This window comes from Hyla sarda, chromosome 3 (genome assembly GCF_029499605.1).
Source record: "Hyla sarda isolate aHylSar1 chromosome 3, aHylSar1.hap1, whole genome shotgun sequence".
NCBI classification, from domain to species: domain Eukaryota; kingdom Metazoa; phylum Chordata; class Amphibia; order Anura; family Hylidae; genus Hyla; species Hyla sarda.
The window spans coordinates 318088853-318110799 of record NC_079191.1 but is presented as its reverse complement, the minus strand read 5'-3'; the positions used below and the strand labels follow the sequence as shown (position 1 = coordinate 318110799).

The window sequence follows — 21947 nt, the reverse complement described above, 5'->3', positions numbered from 1 at the left end:
AAATCAAGCAGAGGAGGATGCTACTGCCGTCTGCAACACCTTGCGGCCCAAACGAGCATCAGCCGATGCAAAAGTATGCACTTGATAGAATTTTGCGAATGTATGCAAGGACGACCAGGTGGCCCCCTTACAGACTTGCAGGGCCGAAGCCCTATTACAGAGAGCCCAAGAAGCCCCAACAGAACGCGTGGAATGCGCTGTCACCCGAAAGGGTGGAATTTTGGCCTTGCGGTGGTACGATTTGGAAATGGCCGAGCGAAATCACCGAGAAATGGTCGTCTTGGAAGCCGGAAGACCCTTACGACTACCCTCGGGAATGACGAAAAAGGAGTCCCCCTGGCGAAACGAGGAGGTGACCGAAAGGTAAATCCGGACTGCCCGGACCACGTCAAGGGTGTAAAGGGAACGCTCCTTGGCATTGGAAGGAGAAGGGCAAAAGGAAGGAAGAACGATCTCATTCACATGAAAGGAGGAAACTACCTTGGGCAGGAAGGAAGGAGGTGGATGGAAAACCACCTTGTCCTGATGAAGCACCAAAAGGGGGGGGGGGGAACAGCAGGAAAGTGACGCCAGTTCAGAGACCCTCCGTATAGAAGTGATGGCAATGAGAAAGGCAACATTCCATGAGAGAATACCAAGGGGGGCATCCCTAAGGGGCTCGAAAGGAGCCTCCCTCAAGTCTCCAAGCACCAGATTGAGGTCCCACGGAGGAGTAGGAGACCTAAAAGGAGGAGCCATGCGGGCCACACCCTGCAAAAAGGTGCAGACATGGAAATTAGAGGCCAACTGCCGTTGGAAAAGGAGAGAGAGCAGACACCTGACCCTTGAGAGAACTGAGGGTCAAATGCTGATCCAACCCCGCTTAGAGAAAAGCAATAAAGGCGCGGAAGGGAAAACACCACCGGAGAAAAGACTTGCGCCTCGAACCACCGAAATTAAGCTTTCCAGGTGCGGTGGTAAATCCTAGCTGAGGAGGTGTGCCCGAAGCATGGTACGAATAACCCCCTCAGAAAACCCGCGGGCCTTCAATACCGCGGTTTCAACCACCACGCCGTCAAATGCAGTGACAGTAAACTGAGGTGGCAAAGGGGACCATGAAAAAGAAGATCGGGACAAAGTGGTAGGCGCAGCTGGACCACGTCTGCGTACCACGCGCGTCTGGGCCAATCTGGGGCCACCAGAATGTCGGAAACCCCCTCCGCCTTAAGTTTCCCCAGAACCCTGGGCAGGAGGGGAAGAGGCGGAAAAAGATAAGCGAGGCGGAAGGACTACCACGGGATGACCAGAGCATCCACCGCCAAGGCCAGGGGATCCAGCGACTTTGCCACAAAGAGGGGACCCCTCCTGTTGAGGCGAGATGCAAAGAGATCCACATCCGGGGTCCCTCAACTGTCGCAGATCTGTGAAAACACCTCCGGGTGGAGAGACCACTCCCCCGGATCCGCTGAGGAGCGGCTGAGAAAGTCCGCTTCCCAATTGTCCACGCCGGGGATTTGGATCGCCGACAGAGCAGGAACCTGAGCCTCAGCCCAGAGGAGAATCTTGGAGACCTCTTCCATCGCCAAGCGACTCTGGGTGCCGCCTTGGCGAATGATGTACACGACGGCCGTCGCATTGTCCGACTGAACCCGGACCGGCCGACCCTGAAGGAGATGCTCCCAATGGAGGAGGCAAAGGAAGATTGCCCGAAGATCCAGGATATTGATGGGGAGACTGGCTTCCCCAGGAGACCAGCGACCCTGGACAGTCATGTCCCAAAAAAAAACTCCCCAACCCAGGAGACTTATCGGTGGTGACGATCTGCCACTGAAGGGGAAGAAAAGACTTCCCCAGAAGAAGAAGGGGAGATTGGAGCCACCAAAGAAGGGATCGACGTACCACCAAGGGCAAAAGAATCCTGCGATCCAGGGACAAAGGGGACTTGTCCCACCTGCCCAGGATGGCCAGTTGGAGGGATCGATAAAGAAACTGGGCGAAGGGGACTGCCTCCATGGCAGCCACCATACGGCCCAGAACCTCCATGCAGAAACGAATCGGGACCAGGGCGGGGGGCGTCGCAGGTGACGGACCCCCACCTGCAGAGAGCGTCTTTTATCCAGGGGAAGACAGACCCGGGCTACTGCAGTGTCGAAAAGGAGCCCCAGAAAAATTAGGGACTGGGAGGGGAGCAGATGCAACTTCTCCCAGTTGATGATCCAGCCGAAAGAGGACAGGGTGTGAAGCGTGATTTGAAGACTCTCCAAATTCTCAGACCGAGAGGGGGCCTTGATTGAGAGATCGTCCAGGTAGGTGAGAACGGAGATCCCCCGACTGCAAAGGATGGCAATGACAGCCACCATGACCTTGGTGAACACCCTGGGAGCCGTGGCTAGACCAAAAGGGAGCGCCACAAACTGAAAGTGACCCTCCGGTACTGCGAAACGAAGGAATCACTGATGCGCCGGGAAGATCGGAATGTGGAGATAGGCGTCTCGGATATCCACTGAAGAAAGAAACTCGCCCTGGTCTGTGGAGGCCACCACGGACCGGAGGGACTCCATCCGAAAATGGCGGAGGCGCAGATGGTGATTTAGCAACTTGAGGTCCAGAATGGGATGGACCGAGCCCTCCTTTTTGGGAACGACAAAAAGGTTCAAATAGAACCCTGACTCGCGTTCTCCCGGTGGAACCGGCACTATCACTCCCTGGGAGAGGAGAGAATGTAAAGCGGTCTGAAAAGCCACCGCCAAAGAAGGGGACAGTGGAGGGCGGGATTGAAAGAAACGGTGTTTTGGGAGAGAAGCGAATTCTATGCGGTAGCCTCCTGAAATAACGTCTCGTACATAGGCGTCCTGGACCTGAGACAGTCAGATGTCCTGGAAAAGAGACAGCCGACCTCTTCAGGGGCGCTCGTTCAGGAAGAGGCAGGCTTACGGGTACCCGATTTGGCTGCAAAACCGTCAGATCAGTTGTCCGACTTCCATGATGGACGTGCCCTGAAAGAGGGTGCTCTACGAGGGGGAGGTTGCATCTGCTTGAAGGGGTGACCTGGAGCAGTCGACCGAAAGGAAGCCGCCTTCCGGCGGGGGTCGGAGCGCCGAGATCTGTTCTGTGGAAGCAGAGAACTCTTACCTCCCGTAGCTTCAGAAATAATCTCATCCAACCTTTTCCCAAAGAGGCGGGAACCCGAGAAGGGTAACTGTCAGAGACCTCTTCGACGCAGCATCGCTTTCAGCCACATGGAGCGACAAATGGCAACCAAGTTGGCCGAGGCAAAGGCCGAGCAGTGAGCGGATTCCAAAGTGGCTGAGCAAAGGAAATCACCTGCTTGGGAGAGCTGGAGAGCCGCTTCTGCCAGTTCCTCCCTGGAAATCCCAGCAAGGGCCTCCTGGCGAAGCTGGGAAGCCCAAACTGACACCGCCTTGGCCACCCAAGTGGAAGCAAAAGTGGGGAGTAATGAGGACCCAACATCTTCGAATGCGGACTTTGACAAATTTTCCATCTTCTTGTCAGCCGGATCCTTAAGGGACGCTGCATCTGCAAGAGGCAACGTAGTGGACTTGGACAGGCGGGGGGCCCGGCGGGTCAACCTTGGGTGGAACCGTCCACTTGGTAACTAGGTCCTGAGGGAAGGGAAAAGGTGTTTGCACCTTTTTGATTCCCTGAAAATGCCTCACAGGGTGTTTCCAAGCTGCATCCAGCAAGGCATCAAATTCTGCATGAGAGCTAAACGCCTTGGGAGCACGCCGTGAGCGGCGAAAGGAGACTTCTGGATCTGGATCCGAAGCTCCAGGGTCTTCCAGATGAAAAGTGCCCCTTATGGCTGACACTAAACCGTCCACCACATCGGATTTGTAGAGTAATCCTCATGATCAGAGGCGGAATCTGAGCCTTCGTCCACCGCTTCTCCTGAAGAACGGGAGTCTGCGGAGGCAGCCCTCGACGGGGGAGAGGGGGACCTGGGATGAGAGGATGGGGACCTAGAACGCCGACCCGGAGAACGACCCCCTGGAGCCTGGGGTACGCCCGAGGGCTGGGGAAGGGGAGCAAGACCGACGAAACGAGGGGCCACCCTGGACCTGCTCCCGTGTGGAGCCAGAGGGAACTACCTTAGCGCGCTTAGAAGCGCGGAGGAATAGTGGGTCCGGGGACACTGAGTGCGAGCCCCTGGGAGAGCCTCGCAGGGATGACCATTCCAAGGCAGAAGCCACTGACTTGGAGACCTCAGCCAACTCAGAAAGCGACCAGGTAAGGGAAGATACCCACTCTGGAGGGGGGACGGGTCCCACGCATTTCGCTGAAGCCTCAGGGGCTACAGAAAAAGACGGCGAAGTCAGTTTGGAGGAGCAGGCGGAACAGGAAGATTCAGTAGAACCCACTGGAATTTTGGACTTACAACCCACACATGCATAGTAGGTAACCATAGGCGTCGCCTGTCTGGGGGGGTGGGTCGGGTCTGGGGTCAGACATAGCTGGAAGCAAGAGACAGCAAGAAAAAAACTGGAGCAATCTCACCCGGTCTGTGTTCCAGTTCTGGTGGAAGAGGCAGCTGAGGGAGCCCAGTATCCGACTGCGTGAGGTAATGGAACAGAACGGAGAAAGAGAGAGAGAAGGAGGGAGGAGCCAGCTACCAGCAGGGCAGGCCACCTCCCAGAAAACAGCCTATTGGCTAATAATGACCCCTGAGCGCGTGCACCAGCTGATAGGCTTATCAGTGACCCCTGGGTGCTCGCTAAACTGCCATAGGGGAATGCGAGCGGTGGGTGGAGCCTCGGTACACGCGGCCGAAGCTCCGGCACCGCGGCCGCCATAAACCCTTAAGCCGCACGATCCCTGCAGCGGCCGAAAGGTCCGCATGCAGGGAGAGCCGCCGGCTGTGAGAGCCGCCGCGTGCACGACTCGAAAGTGAAACTAAAAGCTCCGCTAGTACGGGCAGTGACGGGGAGGGAGAGGGAACACTGTCCCGGCGCCCCAACACTGCAAGAATATGCTCATCCCCAGAATAATAAAGGAAAGTGCCCCGTCCTCTCAAGGGTGGCCCCAACAATGTAAAAACTCCAGGCAATGGGGCTGAGGAACACTGTCCCGGCACCCCGGGGGGTGGGGGGTTAAACATACTCACCTAGCGCCATACTCACCTGAAGATGTCTTCAGCCAGACTTATGGATGCCTGCATCACGTCATGCTGTTATAGACCAGGACAAGTAGCGAATATAGGGGGACCTGGACCCAATCGTACTACCCCAAGTGCTGGCCTTTGGCGGGAAGGGGTTAACGGTGCATTTGTATCTTATGTCCCGTGCCCCTTAGCCGCATATGGGGGGGGAACAGGTAGCGCCATGCTCCTGAACCCCAACCTGAAAACAGTGAAAAATAAAATGAATGAAAGAAACTAAACAGTCCTTAACTATAAAACAATAAAAAGAGAAGACCAGGTCTGGAGAACTCCAGACCAGTGTCTTGCCTCCTAGGACACTAAGCTAAAACTGATAAGCTCAGGGCCAGTAGGCGGGGTATAGCCTGCCAGGAGGAGCAGACTCTTTTTTTGTATGCCTAGTGTCCGCGCCTTCTAGCGGCAAGAGCATATACCCACTGTCTGTGTCCCCCAATGGTTTCCGACCGAGAAATTTTATTTCACACATCTTTATACCAGTCAGAGCTATCTGCAGCCACAAAGTCTACAAAGATATTTTAAAGTGTATAAAAAAAATGAAAAAAGTATAAAACAGATAGGTTAGACCTAAAAATATTAAAATGGTGTTAAAAAGGTGTCCACTCCAGTAATTTAGTCAAGTGTTTTGTTATGAAAAAAAATGTATGCAAATATACAAGTCACACAACATCTTTGCACAATGAAAAGGAGAACTTACAAACAGAGCTCCTGGAGGATGAATCAGACTGTGGCTCAGTAGGCTGTGGGTTATCTTCCAATGGATCTGAAAAGCTGCATGAGAAATTATGTATCAGGTCATGGAAGTAACATAGTAATTATTAGACTTTATAAAAATGTGAAAAAGGAAGTCTAAGTTTTCTTTAAATAATAAAATAATTATATATCCATCTACATACATATATTACATACACACACATATTCACCCTTTAAAAAAAAAATTGGACTGTACTGTGCAACTAAACTTTAAGTAGCATTGTTGGATGAAAGGATGAATTATTTAACTTGTGTTAATGTAAGACAAGGTGAGGGTAACAAAGTTAATATATATGCACCTCAAAATGGCAACTTCAATGGAGGTCAAATTTTTTTCCTTAATTGGGGTGGTATGCTTTACTTTTTTGGAGCCTTGCTATACATTCGTTAGTTGCACTGCATTCTGGTTAAATGTATGAAATATACTGATGAAAAAGTGTTATATATATAGCCTTTTGGCCTCCAGGCATGCTGGGAATTGTAGTTTTGCAACACCTGGATAAACCCTGGTTGGGAATCACTGCTTTAGTGCCTTAAAGGGTAGCTCCCACCATCCCTTTTTTTCCCCTCTCTGTCCCTGCCTATTTCCCATCCTCCTCCCTGCCTAATTTTTTTTTTTTTTACTATATAAAAAATGCAGTTTTGTCTGCCTGGTAGTGTGCTCACTACCAGGCAGACTTCCCCAGCAGGCGTGGCGGCACTGATGCCTGTTGGGGCTGACTTCCGCCCTTAGTTCATCTACACAGGGTGCCTCCAGCTGTTTCAACACTAAAACTCCCAGCTTGCCCTGACATCTATTGGCTGTCAGGACATGCTGGGAGTTGTAGTGGGGAAAAACTGGAGGCACCCTGTGTTAAAAACAATACATGGCCGCGGTGCAACCCGAACCCTGCTACCCCACCCCTGAACCGCTCGGGTGCAAAATGAGCACACCCCTCACATGTTTTCATGTGACAACACTGAAATGAATCTGCTATAATGTAAAGTAGTAAGTGCACAGGCTATATAACTAATAGCAGAAAGGAAAACATAGCATTCATTAGGATTTTCTAATGTAATTTTGAGTAAAGTCTGGATTTATCTGCAATAAAACAAGACTTGGCTGGAATGCCACAGTCATTTTCAAGTAGCTTTTATGCTTTTTCCGGTCTCTGAACTGTACATATGAGCACCCCAAAGGGTATCGTCTGACAGAAGTTTTAGGAAGTCAATTATAGTTGTGCACCTGCTTTGCCATGGTCTTTTTTGCCACAAAACAGCCTGTATAAGGGTACGTTCACACGTACAGGATCTTCTGCATATCTAGTGCTGCAGATTTTGCTACCCATTGACTTTAATGGGTAGCAAAATCAGATGCAAAAAATATGCAGCAGATCCTGTACATGTGAACGTTAATGCTGCGTCCCCTCAAAATAACTCAACACAGCCATTAAATGTTTAAACCTTTGCAACAAAAGTGAGTTAACCCCCCCCTAACTGAAAATTACCAATTTGGGCTCAAAGGGGGAGATTTATCAAAACCTGTGAAGAGGAAGAGTGGTTCAGTTGCCCATAACAACAAATCAGATCACAGGCCTCTTTAAAAATTGAAGAAGCACTCTGGTTGCTATGGGCAACTGCACCACTCTTCCTCTACACAGGATTTGATAAATCTCCCCAAAAGTGTCAACATGTGGCCACCATTATTTCCCAGCACTTAAGCCTCTTGGCCCTGGAGTTTACCAGAGCTTCACAGGTTACCACTTGAATTCTCTTCCATTCCTCCAAGACAACATCACAGAGCTGGTGCACGTTCGAGACCTTGCACTCTCCCATCTTCTGTCTGAGGATGCCCCACAGATTATCAAAGGTTTAGGTCTGGTGAAATTCTTGACCAGTCCATCACCTTTACTCTCAGCTTCTTCAGTAAAGCAGTGGTCATCTTGGAGATGTGTTAGAAGTCATTATGTTGGAATATTGCCTGCTGCCCAGTCTCCCAAGCAAAGGGATCATGCACTGTTTCAGTATGTCACAGTACATGTTGGCATTCATGAGCCATTGAGCCACTCAATGAACTGTGGCTCTCCAGTGCCAGCAGGACTCATGCAGCCCCAGACCATGACACTTCTACCACCATAATTGACTGCAGCCAGACAAGATGCTTGGTTTTGTACTCCATACCTAGTTGCCGCCACACACGCTTGACACCATCTTAGCCAAATAAGATTATTTTTGTCTCATCAGACCACAGGACAAGGTTCTGTCCCTAGCCTGCTTGTCTTCAGCCAACTGTTTGCAGTCTTGTGCTTCATGTTCAGAAGAGGCTTCCTTCTTGGACGACAGAAATACAGACCAATTTGATGCAGTGTTTGGTGTATGGTCTGAGCACTGACAGGCTTGCCCCCCAGCCCTTAAACCTCTGAAGCAATGCTGGCACCACTCATCTGTACATTTCTCAAAGGCAATCTCTGGATATGATGTCGAGCATGTGCACTTAACTAGTTTGGTTGATCATGGCAATGAGTCTTGAGTGCAACTTGTGCTGTAAAAGCACTGTATGGTCTTTCCCACTGTTTTGCAGCTCACTTTTAGGGTCTTGTCAATCTTTTTACATCTTAAGCCATCTGTTTTTAGAGCAACAATTTTTTTTTCAGATGCTCAGTTTTTTGCTGGGAGGTGCCAAGTTTAACTTCCAGTTATCAGTATCAAGTGTGTGAGGGCGATTATACCAAATTTAACCCCTTAAGGACCAATACAAGTAAACCTGTACGCCCCTGAAAGACCAGGCCTGTTTTTTCACATCGGGATGCCTGACTTTATTAGAGAACAACTCTGGAAACGTTTTTCCAATCGCAATAATTTTGACATTTTTCTTTTGTCACAAGTTGTCCTTCATGTACATAGTAAAAGTAAGCCGATATCCTTTGTAGTTTTTTTTTTTACACAATTAAAATCATGAAATAAAAAAAGATTTTTTGCTATTTTAACACTAATAGGTTGCATATATTTATACTTTCTGACCAAATATAGTTTATGAAACTTATACTTTCAGATGTCTACTTTATTTTGAAAGCATTTCTTTTGTTTTTAATAAACATTTTAAATGAATTAGAAGCCTAGCAATTTAACTTGAAATTTGAAAAGTAAATTGTTTTATGTGCTATTCAAGTTTGCAGAAATTTGAAGGTGGTAGAACATGACCATTTTAAGGTATTCGCTAGGGGATACAGCGAGTATTTTACCACCATAGTTTTTTGGCAGGAATTATTACAAAGCTTTTTTTTAAAAAATGAATCATTTTTGGGGCATATTTTTTGCACATCGCTTCTGATATTGAAAGAAATGCACCCTATATTTTATTGAGCTGCTCGGCCAGTGTTTGGAAATACCCCTGCTTAGACCATATTTGGTTCCTTGGCCGCGTGGTAGGACCCAGAAGAGAGGAATGCCATTTGGCTTTCAGGGCATGATTTTAGGCCGAATGGATTATAGTCTGCACTTCATGCCTGCAAAGGGTTTTAGCTGCCAGAACCATACAGAACCCCCACAAGTGACCCCATTTTGGAAACTTAACGCCCTAAAGTATTCACCTAGACCAAGAGGACTTCAGAGTACTTTTTGAGTGGCTGGAATGGTTACAAAATCAGTTGAAACATTTTAATTTTCTTTTTTCCCCCCACAAATGTATCATTTGTGGGACATATTATTTGTACATTGCATCTGAAAAGTAGAAAATGCACCCCATATTTTATTACGCTGTTTGTCCTGTGTTCAGTAATTACCCCGCTTAGGCCATATATGGTTGAATGGCCACATGGTGGGACTCAAAAGGAGAGGAGCACCATTTGGCTTTCAGGATATCATTATACAAATTATAGGCCGCACTTCATTTTGCAAAGCATTCTAGATGGCAGAACAATACTGCACTCCCAGAAGTGACCCCATTTTCGAAACTACGCTGCCTAAAATATTCACCTAGGGCAAAAGTGAGTACGTTGAGCCCTTATTGTGTGGCTAGAATTATTTCAAAGTCATTGGAAAAAAATAGCAATTAGCTTTTTTTCCCCCACAAATTCTTTTATTCGTGGGACATCATTTTGTAAGTCGCTTTTGAAATGGAGGAAATACGCCCCATATTTTATGACCCCGTTTGTCCCAGGCTGGGAAGTACCCCTACAAAGGACATATCTGTTTGCCCGACCGCCTGGTAGGACCAAGAAGGAGAGGAGCCCCCTTTGGCTTTCAGGGCATCTTATATGAATACAGTGACCCCCCCCCCCCCCCCCCCCCCCGACCTACGATGGCCCCAACATACAATAATTTCAACATACGATGGCCTCTCAGAGGCGTGATGCTGACGGATACCTAACATACTGCTGAAATGCAGTATGAACGGGATGCAGTGTAGGGTCACATCTGTAGCATATTTCACACCGCGATTGCCCCCAGCAGTCACAAGGGGAAGATCACTGCTGCGGCTGGGTAGCTCAGTGTGTCCGCTCATGACTGCCGGTGGGAAATCCACTGCTATAAGTGGACACACAAAGCTACCCAGCTGCGGCAGGGAGCTCATTATAGTTACTGCTGGCGGGCATCCACAGCATGTAATATGCTGCGCATGTGCACCGTGTGATCCTACACATTATGCATTTTTAATTATATTTATTTAATACATTTATTTTTATTTTATTATTTATTTTTTTACACTTAAAGTTTTTTTTTTTTTTTTTTTACACTTATTGGGGGAGATTTATCAAAACTTAAGAGAAAAGGTGCCCAGGTGCCCATAGCAACCAATCAGATTGCTTCTTTCATTTCTCAGAACCCTTTTCAAAAATGAAAGAATCTGATTGGTTGCTATGGGCAACTCAGCAAATTTTCCTCTGCACAGGTTTTGATAAATCTCCCCCATTGTTTTTACACTTTTTTTTCTTTTACACTTATTTCATTTTTGTTTACCCTTTTTAATGCTTTGGAATACTTGGAAAAGCTGTGTGTGACAGTCAGACAGGGCCATTACAGGGCCGAGTCATTATAGGGTCTGACTGCCACACACAGCTTTCCCAGGTTCCTTAGTGGCCAGAAATGTTTCAGTAATAAGCAGATCAGGAGCCTTGGAAAGCTGTGTGTGACAATCGGTGAGAAGGTCTACACATTGAGGTCAAGGATATGCAGGGAGCTGAGTGTCAGGACTGACCAGCAGGTCAGAGGTGAGCAGGGGGAAGGACGACGGAAGGGACTGCAGCTCTAAACTTTGTATAAACCTTATCTTCTACTGTCCCATGCCTACACAGTGAGCTGAGAGGAGACCAGGGCAGGACTGTGTAATGTGTGTGACTGTATGGTGCCCCTCCTCCATCCACCTCTCTGATGCTCTCTGCTCCATCGATAGGTCACTGTTCCTCAGGGACTTCAAGAAAATGTCTGTCTGCCCCGTTCATTTCACCAGCCTGTGCTTTGCACGTGTGCTGTAAGCAGTCAGTGCTTTTCTATGAGACCCTCTCAGTCTTAACTTTCCTATGCCTTTGTGTCTGCCATAAAGCAACTGTGTAAGTGTTGTGAAGTGACACACCACAAAGTTGTGACCTAGTAGGCGTGACCAAGCGGTGTGAGACCGTGAAACGGAGCTGTTGCGCCACACCCTCTTCATGAGCTGGTTGTTTTATTCCTCACTGCCCTGATGTTCCTGCACAGTGTAATGTACGAATAAAGTTCTTCACTATAAACTAAATCAGAGGGTGAATGCAACGTTACTTTCTTTATATACTATATCTACATTAATTGTGAATTCCACGTTAGCACCACCACTGGATCCGGACACATGACCCCATGAAACTTATCACTGCCAGCAATATGAATACCTCTCTGGTGCAGAGTCAGCTTATTTCTTTTTTCAGTGGATACACCACAAAGAGGCTACACTATAGCAGCCCCAGTACACACTTTAATAGATAACATTAAAACTACATTGTCCTAAAACTAAATATATAAATGAAATGCTTTATCTTGATAGAACAATTATATTTATAAAAAAATAAATAAAATGGAGACAAATTCCCTTTAAAGAATTCCTGCCTTGATGCAACAATTCTACACTGCTCAAAAAAATCAAGGGAACACTAAGATAACACAGCCTAGATCTGAATGAATGAACTTATATGAAATACTTTCGTCTTTACATAGTTGAATGTGCTGACAACAAAATCACATAAATTATCAATAGAAATCAAATTTATCAACCCATGGAGGTCTAGATATACAGTCACACTCAAAATCAAAGTGGAAAACCACACTACAGGCTGATCCAACTTTGACGTAATGTCCTTAAAACAAGTCAAAATGAGGCTCAGTAGTGTGTGGGGTTTCCACGTGCCCGTATGACCTCCCTCCAACGCCTGGGCATGCTCCTAATGAGGTGTTCTGAGAAATGTCCTCCAAGACTTGGACTAAAGCATCTGCCAACTCCTGGACAGTCTGTGGTGCAACGTGGCATTGGTGGATGGATAGAGACATGATGTCCCAGATGTGCTCAATCGGATTCAGGTCTGGGGAACGGGCGGGCCAGTCCATAGCATCAATGCCTTCCTCCTGCAGGAACTGCTTACACACTCCAGCCACATGAGGTCTAGCATTGCCTTGTATTCGGAGAAACCCAGGACCAACCGCACCAGCATATGGTCTCACAAGGGGTCTGAGGATCTCATCTCGATACCTAATGGCAGTCAGGCTACCTCTGGCAAGCACATGGAGGGCTGAACTCCCCCATCCCCCCCCCCCCCAAAAGAAATGCCACCCCATACAATTACTGACCCCCGAGTGAATACATGCACATTTGTGGCCTGCTGGAGGTTATTTTGCAGGGCTCTGGCAGTGCTCCTCATTGCACAAATGCGGAGGTAGCGGTCCTGCTGCTGAGTTGACCTCCTATGGCCTCCTTCACGTCCCCTGATGTACTGGCCTGTCTCCTGGTAGCGCCTTCATGCTCTGGACACTACGCTGACAGACACCGCAAACCTGCTTGCCACAGAAAAGAGTATCCGGACAAGAAAATGAAGAAATTTGGCTACAACAGGGAGATTTCACAGTGAGTACAAAAAAAAATCTCCTTTTCTCGGTCGCTCTTCATTGGGGAACAACAATACTGATGGGACGTACCAAAGCAGTCCCCTAGGGTGGGGAAATAAATAAAAAAAAACACCAGAGAAAGGGAAACAGTCAAGAGACCAAACCCACTCGACCATAAGGCCCGTGGATGAGATCCCAGGCAGGGACAACCGAGGCCCAGAAACTGAGCTCCCGTAAGAACCACCGTCCATGGAAATGGAATAGCCAAAAAGAAAGATCAACCTATGTAGAGACTCTAAACCTACGGTCCATATGGGAGAGACAAGAAAAGGGGGACTAGGGAGCCAGAGGGGGAAACAAGAGGGAAGGTTACTCCAGAAGACTGTAGAGTCAGTGTAGCGCAACTGACACTGACAAAGGGAAGGATTAACACACCCCTCCAGGGAGATAGCACTGAGGGAGGAAGAGAGCAATGGCAGGACCCAAACTGAGTCGCGCCATCAGGCCCCATGCCAGAGCAGAGGTGCTCAACAGCCATAGACCTGTGGAAACAAGATTACAGTGGGATCAAAAGGGAAGGTGGGCTCTACACGTGCAGAGTGGCCCAGCATACGTAGGGACACAGACATGGTTACCACACGAGAGTAGTGGGGTACCCAGGCTGCAGACGCGAAAGAAAACACAGACCTCAAAAAGTCTGGCAGTATGGAATTCCAGCTCAGCACCCAACGGTGTGTTGCAACCATGCCCCTAGCAGACCAACGTTGCACCCTCAGAAAGGGGAACAGAGTGCTGCTGTTGCTGTGAAAATCCACAGAAACTGCCGGAAATACCCACACCCCATCTCCTAATGGTGCACACACCAGGACTGCGGTCGCAGACGTAAGAGATGAAGGATGTATGTAGGAAAGGTAACATGCAGAAACAGTATGACAGACAGGTATAAAAAGGTCCAATGAACCCACCCAGACTTTACTTGGAAAATGAGTCACCGGACTGCAGCCGCAGGAACGACAAGCATTGAAAAGGTGACCTGGCGGATCTGAAAACCATGCAGACAGTCTGGCTATCTGGCATAGGGACCATGGCCATACCAGGTCCCGCATTCAGAACCACATACAGACCGTGGGTTACCAGCCTTCAGCCAAGAGAGTGGCCAGCATAAAGAGAGGGACCTGGTAAAGGAGGAATCCCTGCGAACCAGTATGAGGTGCACTGAATAAGGCCCATGGAGCAACATGGGGAGACTCACTTGGAACTACACCTTGGTTGTGAGTTACCATAACTTCTGTCCACAGTGTTGGAAGTGTATGGTAGTTGACCCACGATAGTAGTAAACCATGCAGACAATTGTCCGGCTGACTGGTATAGGATTCCTGAACACTCATGGTTACACCTTCAAACCCTCCCACGGAGAATGAGGTACAGGAGTGTGGCCGAACTACCAGGTGATCTGGCGGTGCAGGAGACGCAGCAGAGGAAAGTCTGGCTGACTGACATCAACCCCGAAGACCTGCAGGAACCCTCATTAAGATTCCTTACACCAGCAGTAAGGTACGGGAAACCTTACCATGCCCACTGCAGAGATGGGAGACCGACGGTGGCAGCAACCATGCAGACAACAGTCTGGCTGAATAAGTACACTTCCAGGTGCTGGCTAAAAGGGGACAGCCAGGTAGGCGATCACTGTGCCCCTCTGTCGCCTGTGGAAGGGAGGGGAGGCCTAGGAGCCATGGATAGTATCCGTGCCACCCTGGGAGATCGGGGGAGGCTGAGTAGCCATGATTTTGTGTCCCCCATTACTCCGTATAAGGTCCATAGGACAAACTGGGTCACTTTGTACACCTCGTGCAGCAGTGGGGTACCGTAACTCCAGCCGCAGATACATCAGCTGTGAGATGAGTAACAGGCGGAGGAAATCACGCAGACCACTGTCTGGCTTACTGGTATGGGTCCATAGTAGACAATGGGTCACTCCGGTGGACACCTTGCACTAGCAGCAGGTCACCGGTGTGCCAGCCATGGACACTGCAGCTGAGCGATGAGGGACCGGTGAGACAACAGTCTGGCATAATGATATCAGGCCATGCCCCTTGATGGATGATCAGCAAACCTGACAGAGCATCCTTAGCGTCCGCCTGGATGCTAAAGCTCTACAAAAGGCACCTGACCAGTGTCTTGTCTCAATAGGGAGGGAGTGGAAGTCGGCCGTGGGCACGACGTGCATGGTATGGCACTCAGTGGTGGGGGAGAACAGCCATTGGATATATCCCCAATAGTTTCTAAGGGATCGAGAAATCTCTGGCAATGACCTGCCAAGTCTGTGCACATACGCACCCTGACAGAGTGAGAACCCTGCAGAAAATAGATAGGCTGGAGGCATACCTCAAACGACAGTGTAATTAGGCCATAGCAGGAAACCGTACAGGGTGACTGAAGGAAATAAGGCGATCCCTAATACTGCAATGAAAACTCAAGGGTGCAATACAATTTACGGCCACAAAAGGGCAAACGACACCAAATGGTGAGCAATTTATTATATTTTTTTTTTTTTTAACTATGAGGAAATGCAGCCCTCCGAAAAAGGAGGGAACGCTGGAGAAACACTGCCCCCAGAGAGCCACATACTGTAAGCAGCACAGGGGGAGGGTGTTCCAGGGAACTTGTAGAAGGACGAGGCCTCCCCTCCGGCATAAACAGGCACTGGGCACAGGATCGGCGGTCGTTAAAGGTACAGGGATGGGGACCAGGTAGAATGACGCGGCCTGTTCCTCCCCCGCCGGGGAAGCATCGGCCACATGGGGCCAGAGACCCGCTGTCCCAAGAAAACCACAGATAAGAGAACACGGCCAGGTAACTGCCACCGCTAAAAGCAGTAAGCAAACTGGTGTGCCCACACTAAGGATGCGGATGGCCACGTAGGACCAGAGACCCACTGCAGGTCTCCGGTCATTCTAATAAAGAATGTGGCCAGGACTCCGTGCCTAGCCGCAAATAAGAGTAGTAAGCAGATTTAAGGCGCCCCCCACTGGGGAAGCGGACCGCCGCGTGGGACCGGAGGCCCGCTGCCCCAGAGACTGAAAATGGGGCAGCAGCAATGAGACTCAGGCCAAATGAGAAGGGAGCACGGCCAGGGCAGTGTGCCTGGCCGCAATACATGTGGGGCCCAAAGAGGGGGAGGGCAGGTCCACCGGACTGTCCCCTCTAGAATGGTGCTGTAATGGCAGCTGAGGAGCTGGGATCATCAGAGAAAGGGGACCCCTGGATGATAAAGAGGGAGGGAGAGGGGGAAGGGGGGGGGGGGGGAGGGTTTGTAGTACATACTCACCCACGGCTCCACTTCTCATACTCACCATGAAGTCTTCAGCCAGCTAAAGGCCGCTCGGAATCACGCCAGAATGCCATAGCGAGGCAGGCAGGGGCAAGTGGGGAACCCAGTGGCGATAAGGGGTTGACAGCCCATACTCTTATGCACCGTGCCCCTTTGTCGCATGTGGTAGATCAGGAAGCGGCATGCTTCTGTGGCCCAAACTAGAAAAATAACAAAGGAAAAAGAACCTAACTAGACGTACTTAACTAGAAAATAATACAATAAAAGACCAGGTCAGGGAGAGCTCCCAGATATGTGTCTTGCCTCCTACTGAAACTAGCTAAAGCGGATTACTTCCAGTGGGCAGGTATATCCTGCCTGGGAGGAGCTGATTTTTTTTCCTAGTGTCAGCACCTCCTAGTGGAAAGAGCATATACCCATCAGTATCGGTGTCCCCCAATGAAGAGCGACCGAGAAACATTATTAGAATTACTGGAGCTGTGGCTTACTTTTCAGCCTGTGGCATATATATTCTGGTGGTTTATACAACATGTTTAGGGGGTCCTTTTACTGCCTTCATGCTGTTTTAGTAGCACTGTAATTAAAGCCATAGCTTATTGCAATTTTTTTTAATTTTTTTTTACACTTTTTCCTAATATCAAATTGCACTGTAGTAGAGCAATGTACAAAGTATATAGTGACCATGCTGCTCTGGGTAATTCTGAGTGTTTATACTTTTGTGGCCTATAAATGAGGAAATAATCGCTGTCAATCACTATACAACTATATACAATAGGATTTCTTTGAGAAGTGAGAACTGGCATAAAATATATACCAATGTCCTATTACCTGTCAACTTGCGGATCAGGTTCTGGAACTTGTGGTAATTTATGTAGTACTTTTGGTTCACATTCATGTGCAAAAAGACCTTCTGTATTTAAAACATCTGATGGGAGAAAAAAAGTTGAATCAAAACAACAATTCACTGATCTGAAAATATTAAGATCAACTTGCAGATTGGAAAATGTTCAGAATAACCTGTAATGAGATTTAAATCTCTGCTGCCTGTTGGCTAGAGGACATAAAGTGGTTCTATTCACTGACTTTACTCTGTATACCTGCTTACATTGCGGTTCATTCAGCTGAAACACCCCAAAAACTCAACAGACAAGAGATTTAAATTAACCACTAGTTATGCAGATTATTTTACCCAACACTGCAAAAAAATCTACTCAGCATTATTAAAAATAATAATAAATAAAAAAAATCGACAACATAGAAAGATCAGCTTTCCACCATGTTTTTCCTCCAAGCCACAGGTGCATGGACCAGCCACAGATGGAAATGGCTCATTAAATATCCAAAAACATAAAGCACCGTGTCCAAAACGGCAGGCCTTGAGGTACATCAATACTGAAATAGTCAGTAGTGGCTCACCGATTCATTCGTTTCAGTTACAAGTATTCATTGTACTCCAGATATATCTACCTGTGTTACAACTACTGTATGAATCAATCATTTTAATTTGCTATGACATAAAAATAAAGACCTGCTGTGGACTGCTCGTGCTGTGCCCCAGATTAACCAATCTGCCCGAGGATAAAGATCCGATTTTCTCATAGCAACCAACCACAGCCCAGCTTTCATTAATATACGAGTCCTTGGTTGCTATGGGAAACCAGAGTTTCCATCCTCCGGCAGATGGGTAAATATGGGCCATTGTACTTAAAACCTACTCAACTCCTCCTATGAGGCTATGTTCACACTTGGGAATGTCCATGCAGAATTCTGGGTGGACATTACGCACACAGCCACGTGAAACCAGCCTAAGGCTGGGTCCACACTACGTTTTGTCCCATACGGGAGCGCATACGGCAGGAGGGAGCTAAAAGCTCGCGCTCCCGTATGTGACCGTATGCGTTCCCGTATGCCATTCACTTCAATGAGCCGACCGGAGTGAAACGTTCGGTCCGGTCGGCTCATTTTTGCGCCGTATGCGCTTTTACAACCGGACCTAAAACCGTGGTTGACCACAGTTTTAGGTCCGGTTTAAAAGCGCATACGGCGCAAAAATGAGCCGACCGGACCGAACGTTTCACTCCGGTCGGCTCATTGAAGTGAATGGCATACGGGAACGCATACGGTCACATACGGGAGCGCGAGCTTTTAGCTCCCTCCTGCCGTATGCGCTCCCGTATGGGACAAAACGTAGTGTGGACCCAGCCTAACATGTTGTTGGTAGGTGAAGCAGTATGAACACATGCATGTCTGTCCAAACAAAAACCCAAAGGCGATATAAAGATGATGTATGTTACATACCTCTCTCTTCTGTCTCCAGAAATTCTGCTGGTGGTTTTACATCTTCAGGTACTACCACAGTGTCTATATCAGTATGTACATGTGTACTTTGTGAAAAATTTATTTTAGTAACAACTTCATCCTCCAAGTCCTCAGGTGTTGGTGCGTCATGATACTCTAATGTCGTCTGGTCAGATCTTGCAGACACATTGCTTGCGTCTTTGTTTACTTCCATTTTGCTTGGGCTTCCATCTTGAATACCTGAAGAAGATTCATCCATTTCTTCATTGTCTGTGGCAGCATCATTTTGTGTAAGCATAGCCACTCTGTCTGCCCACATAGTCTCTTGACCAGATTTAAGAACAGGAGAGACTGTGGGCTCTTCATGCACAGTTAAAACCTGTCAGGAAGGAAACCAGTACCAAGAATTAGAAGAGATATTTGAGACAAAGTCCAGTAAAGGAATCATCTTTTATGGTGTTGGCGGAGACTTTAAGTTGTTTAACCTCTTCCCACCATCTGCCAAACATGGCGTACAGTGCATAGACGTGTATAGAACAGGCTCAGGGTTTAAAAGAATAGTGTTTACTATCAACCAGGAGGAAAAAAAAAAAAAAAAAAAAAAAAGGTCATATGCAAATTAAAAAAGGTATTAAAAAAAAAAAAATACTAAAAATGGCCCAGCATTCAAACCCCTTAGGGACAGCCCATTTTGGCCTTAAAGGGGTACTCTGGTGAAAACCTTTTTTTCTTTTAAATCAACTGGTGGCAGAAAGTTAAACATATTTGTAAATTACTTCTATTAAAAAATCTTAATCCTTCCAGTACTTATTAGCTGCTGAATGCTACAGAGGAAATTCCTTTCTTTTTGGAACACTGATGACATCACGAACAACGTGCTCTCTGCTGACATCTGTCCATTTTAGCAACCATGCATAGCAGATGTATGCTTAGGGCAGCATGGTGGCTCAGTGGTTAGGACTGCTGCCTTGCAGTGCTAGGGACTTGGGTTCAAATCCTACTAAGGACAACAATAAATAAAGCATTATTATTATAATAACGTCAGCAGAGAGAACTGTGGTCGTGAAGTCATCAGAGAGCATTCCAAAAAGAAAAGAATTTCCTCTGTAGTATTCAGCAGCTAATAAGTACAGGAAGGATTAAGATTTTTTTAATAGAAGTAATTTACAAATATGTTTAACTTTCTGCCACCAGTTGATTTAAAAGAAAAAAATGTTTCACCGGAGTACCCCTTTAAGGATACAGCCAATTTTATTTTTGCATTTTCGTTTTTCCCTCCTCGCCTTCTAAAAGTCATAACTCTTTTATAGTTCCATCCACAGACCCATATGAGGGCTTGTTTTTTGCGCGACCTATTGTCCTTCGTAATGACATCATTGCACCATAAAATGTATGGCGCAACCAAAAAAATATAAATTGTGTGGGGAAATAGAAAAGAAAACCGCAATTTTGCTAATTTTAGAAGGTTTTGTTTTCACCCTGTACACTTTATGGTACAAATGACATGTTTTCTTTATTCGGTGGGTCAATACGATTAAAATGATACCCATGATCCCACACTTTTCTATTATTGTGCGGTTTTATAAAAAAAAACAAATTTTTAAACAAAATTTGTATGCTTAAAGTCACTCTGTTTTGACCACCTATAACTTTCAAATTTTTCTGTACACAGTGATGTATGGGGGCTAATTTTTTTGCTCCAGGATCTGTACTATTTTTGGTACCACTTTGCGTGTATGTAAATTTTTATTCGCTTTAAAAAAATAATAATTTGGGAATGTGATGTCACAAAAAAGCAACAATTTTGGACTTTTTTTTAATATACTTTTTATGTCCCCATAGGGGACTATTTATAGCAATCATTAGACTGCATATACTGAACAGTGCTATGCATATGCATATCACTGATCAGTATTATTGGCAATCTTTTGTTCTTGTCTGCACGATCTGAGACCAAAGCAGAAGACACCGGGATGGCAGCCGGAGCAGGTAAAGGGACCTCCGGCAGCCATGTTGGATGATCGGATCCCCAGCACTGCGGGTGATCCGATCATCCAGTTTAACCTCTTAAGGACCAAGGACGTATGAGTACGTCCTTGGTCCAGCTCCCATGATATAACGTGGGGTCCCACGGTGACCCCGCATCGTATCACGGCGGGCCCGGCGTCATAGTGAAGCCGGGACCCGCCGCTAATAGCTGAGCCATGCGGCTAAAAGTGAAAGTAAAAAGTGCCGGTTTGGCTCAGTGGGCTGTTCGGGATAGCCGCGGCAAAATCGCAGCATCCCGAACAGCTTACAGGACAGCCGGAGGGTCCCTACCTGCCTCCTCGTTGTCCGATCGCCGAATGACTGCTCAGTGCCTGAGATCCAGGCATGAGCAGTCAAGCGGCAGAATCATCGATCACTGGTTTCCTATGAGAAACCAGTGATCAATGTAAAAGATCAGTGTGTGCAGTTTTATAGGTCCCTATGGGAGCTATAACACTGCAAAAAAAAAAGTGAAAAAAAGTGAGTAAAGATCATTTAACCCCTCCCCTATTAAAAGTTTGAATCACCCCCCTTTTCCCATAAAAATAAATAAATAAATAAATAAAAAACACAGTGTAAATAAAAACATATATGGTATTGCCGCGTGCGGAAATGTCCGAATTATAAAAATATATCGTTAATTAAACCGCACGGTCAATGGCGTACGCGCAAAAAAAATAGTGCATTTTTGGTCACTTTTTATATCATGAAAAAATGGATCAATAAGTCCTATCAATGCAAAAATGGTACCGTTAAAAACTTCAGATCACGGCGCAAAAAATTAGCCCTCATACCACCCCATATGCGGAAAAATAAAAAAATTATAGGGGTCAGAAGATGACAATTTTAAATGTATTAATTTCCCGGCATGAAGTTATGATTTTTTCCAGACGTACGACAAAATCAAACCTATATAAGTAGGGTATCATTTTAATCATATGAACCTACAGAATAAAGATAAGGTGTCATTTTTACCGAAAAATGTACTACGTAGAAACGGAAGCCCCCAAAAGTTACAAAACTGCGTTTTTTTTTCTCCAATTTTGTCTCACAATGATTTTTTTCCCCATTTCATCGAAGATTATTGGGCAAAATGACTGACGTCATTACAAAGTAGAATTGGTGGCGCAAAAAATAAGCAATCATATGGATTTTTAGGTGCAAAATTGAAAGTTATGATTTTTTAAAGGCAAGGAGCAAAAAACGAAAGTGCAAAAACGGAAAAACACCCGGTCCTTAAGGGGTTAACAGCCGCATATGCTGTGATCTGTATTGATCACAGCATCTGAGGGGTTAATGGCAGAAATCAGTGACATTGCTGATGTCCACCATTAGCGGCTG

At 46.9% G+C, this 21947-nt stretch overlaps 1 protein-coding gene across 2 annotated transcripts in view; it reads right to left on the bottom strand.

Moving 5' to 3' along the window:
• AHCTF1 (AT-hook containing transcription factor 1) overlaps window positions 1–21947 on the bottom strand; it is a 176272-nt gene that overhangs the window by 31279 nt on the left and 123046 nt on the right. For both annotated transcript variants that reach the window (XM_056567149.1, XM_056567150.1), the window contains exons 29-31: window positions 18579–18957; window positions 17109–17205; window positions 5850–5923 (exon numbers count right to left, since the gene is read on the bottom strand). In XM_056567149.1, the coding sequence (XP_056423124.1) occupies window positions 5850–5923; window positions 17109–17205; window positions 18579–18957 (550 nt within the window). The remainder of the gene's footprint in view (window positions 1–5849; window positions 5924–17108; window positions 17206–18578; window positions 18958–21947) is intronic.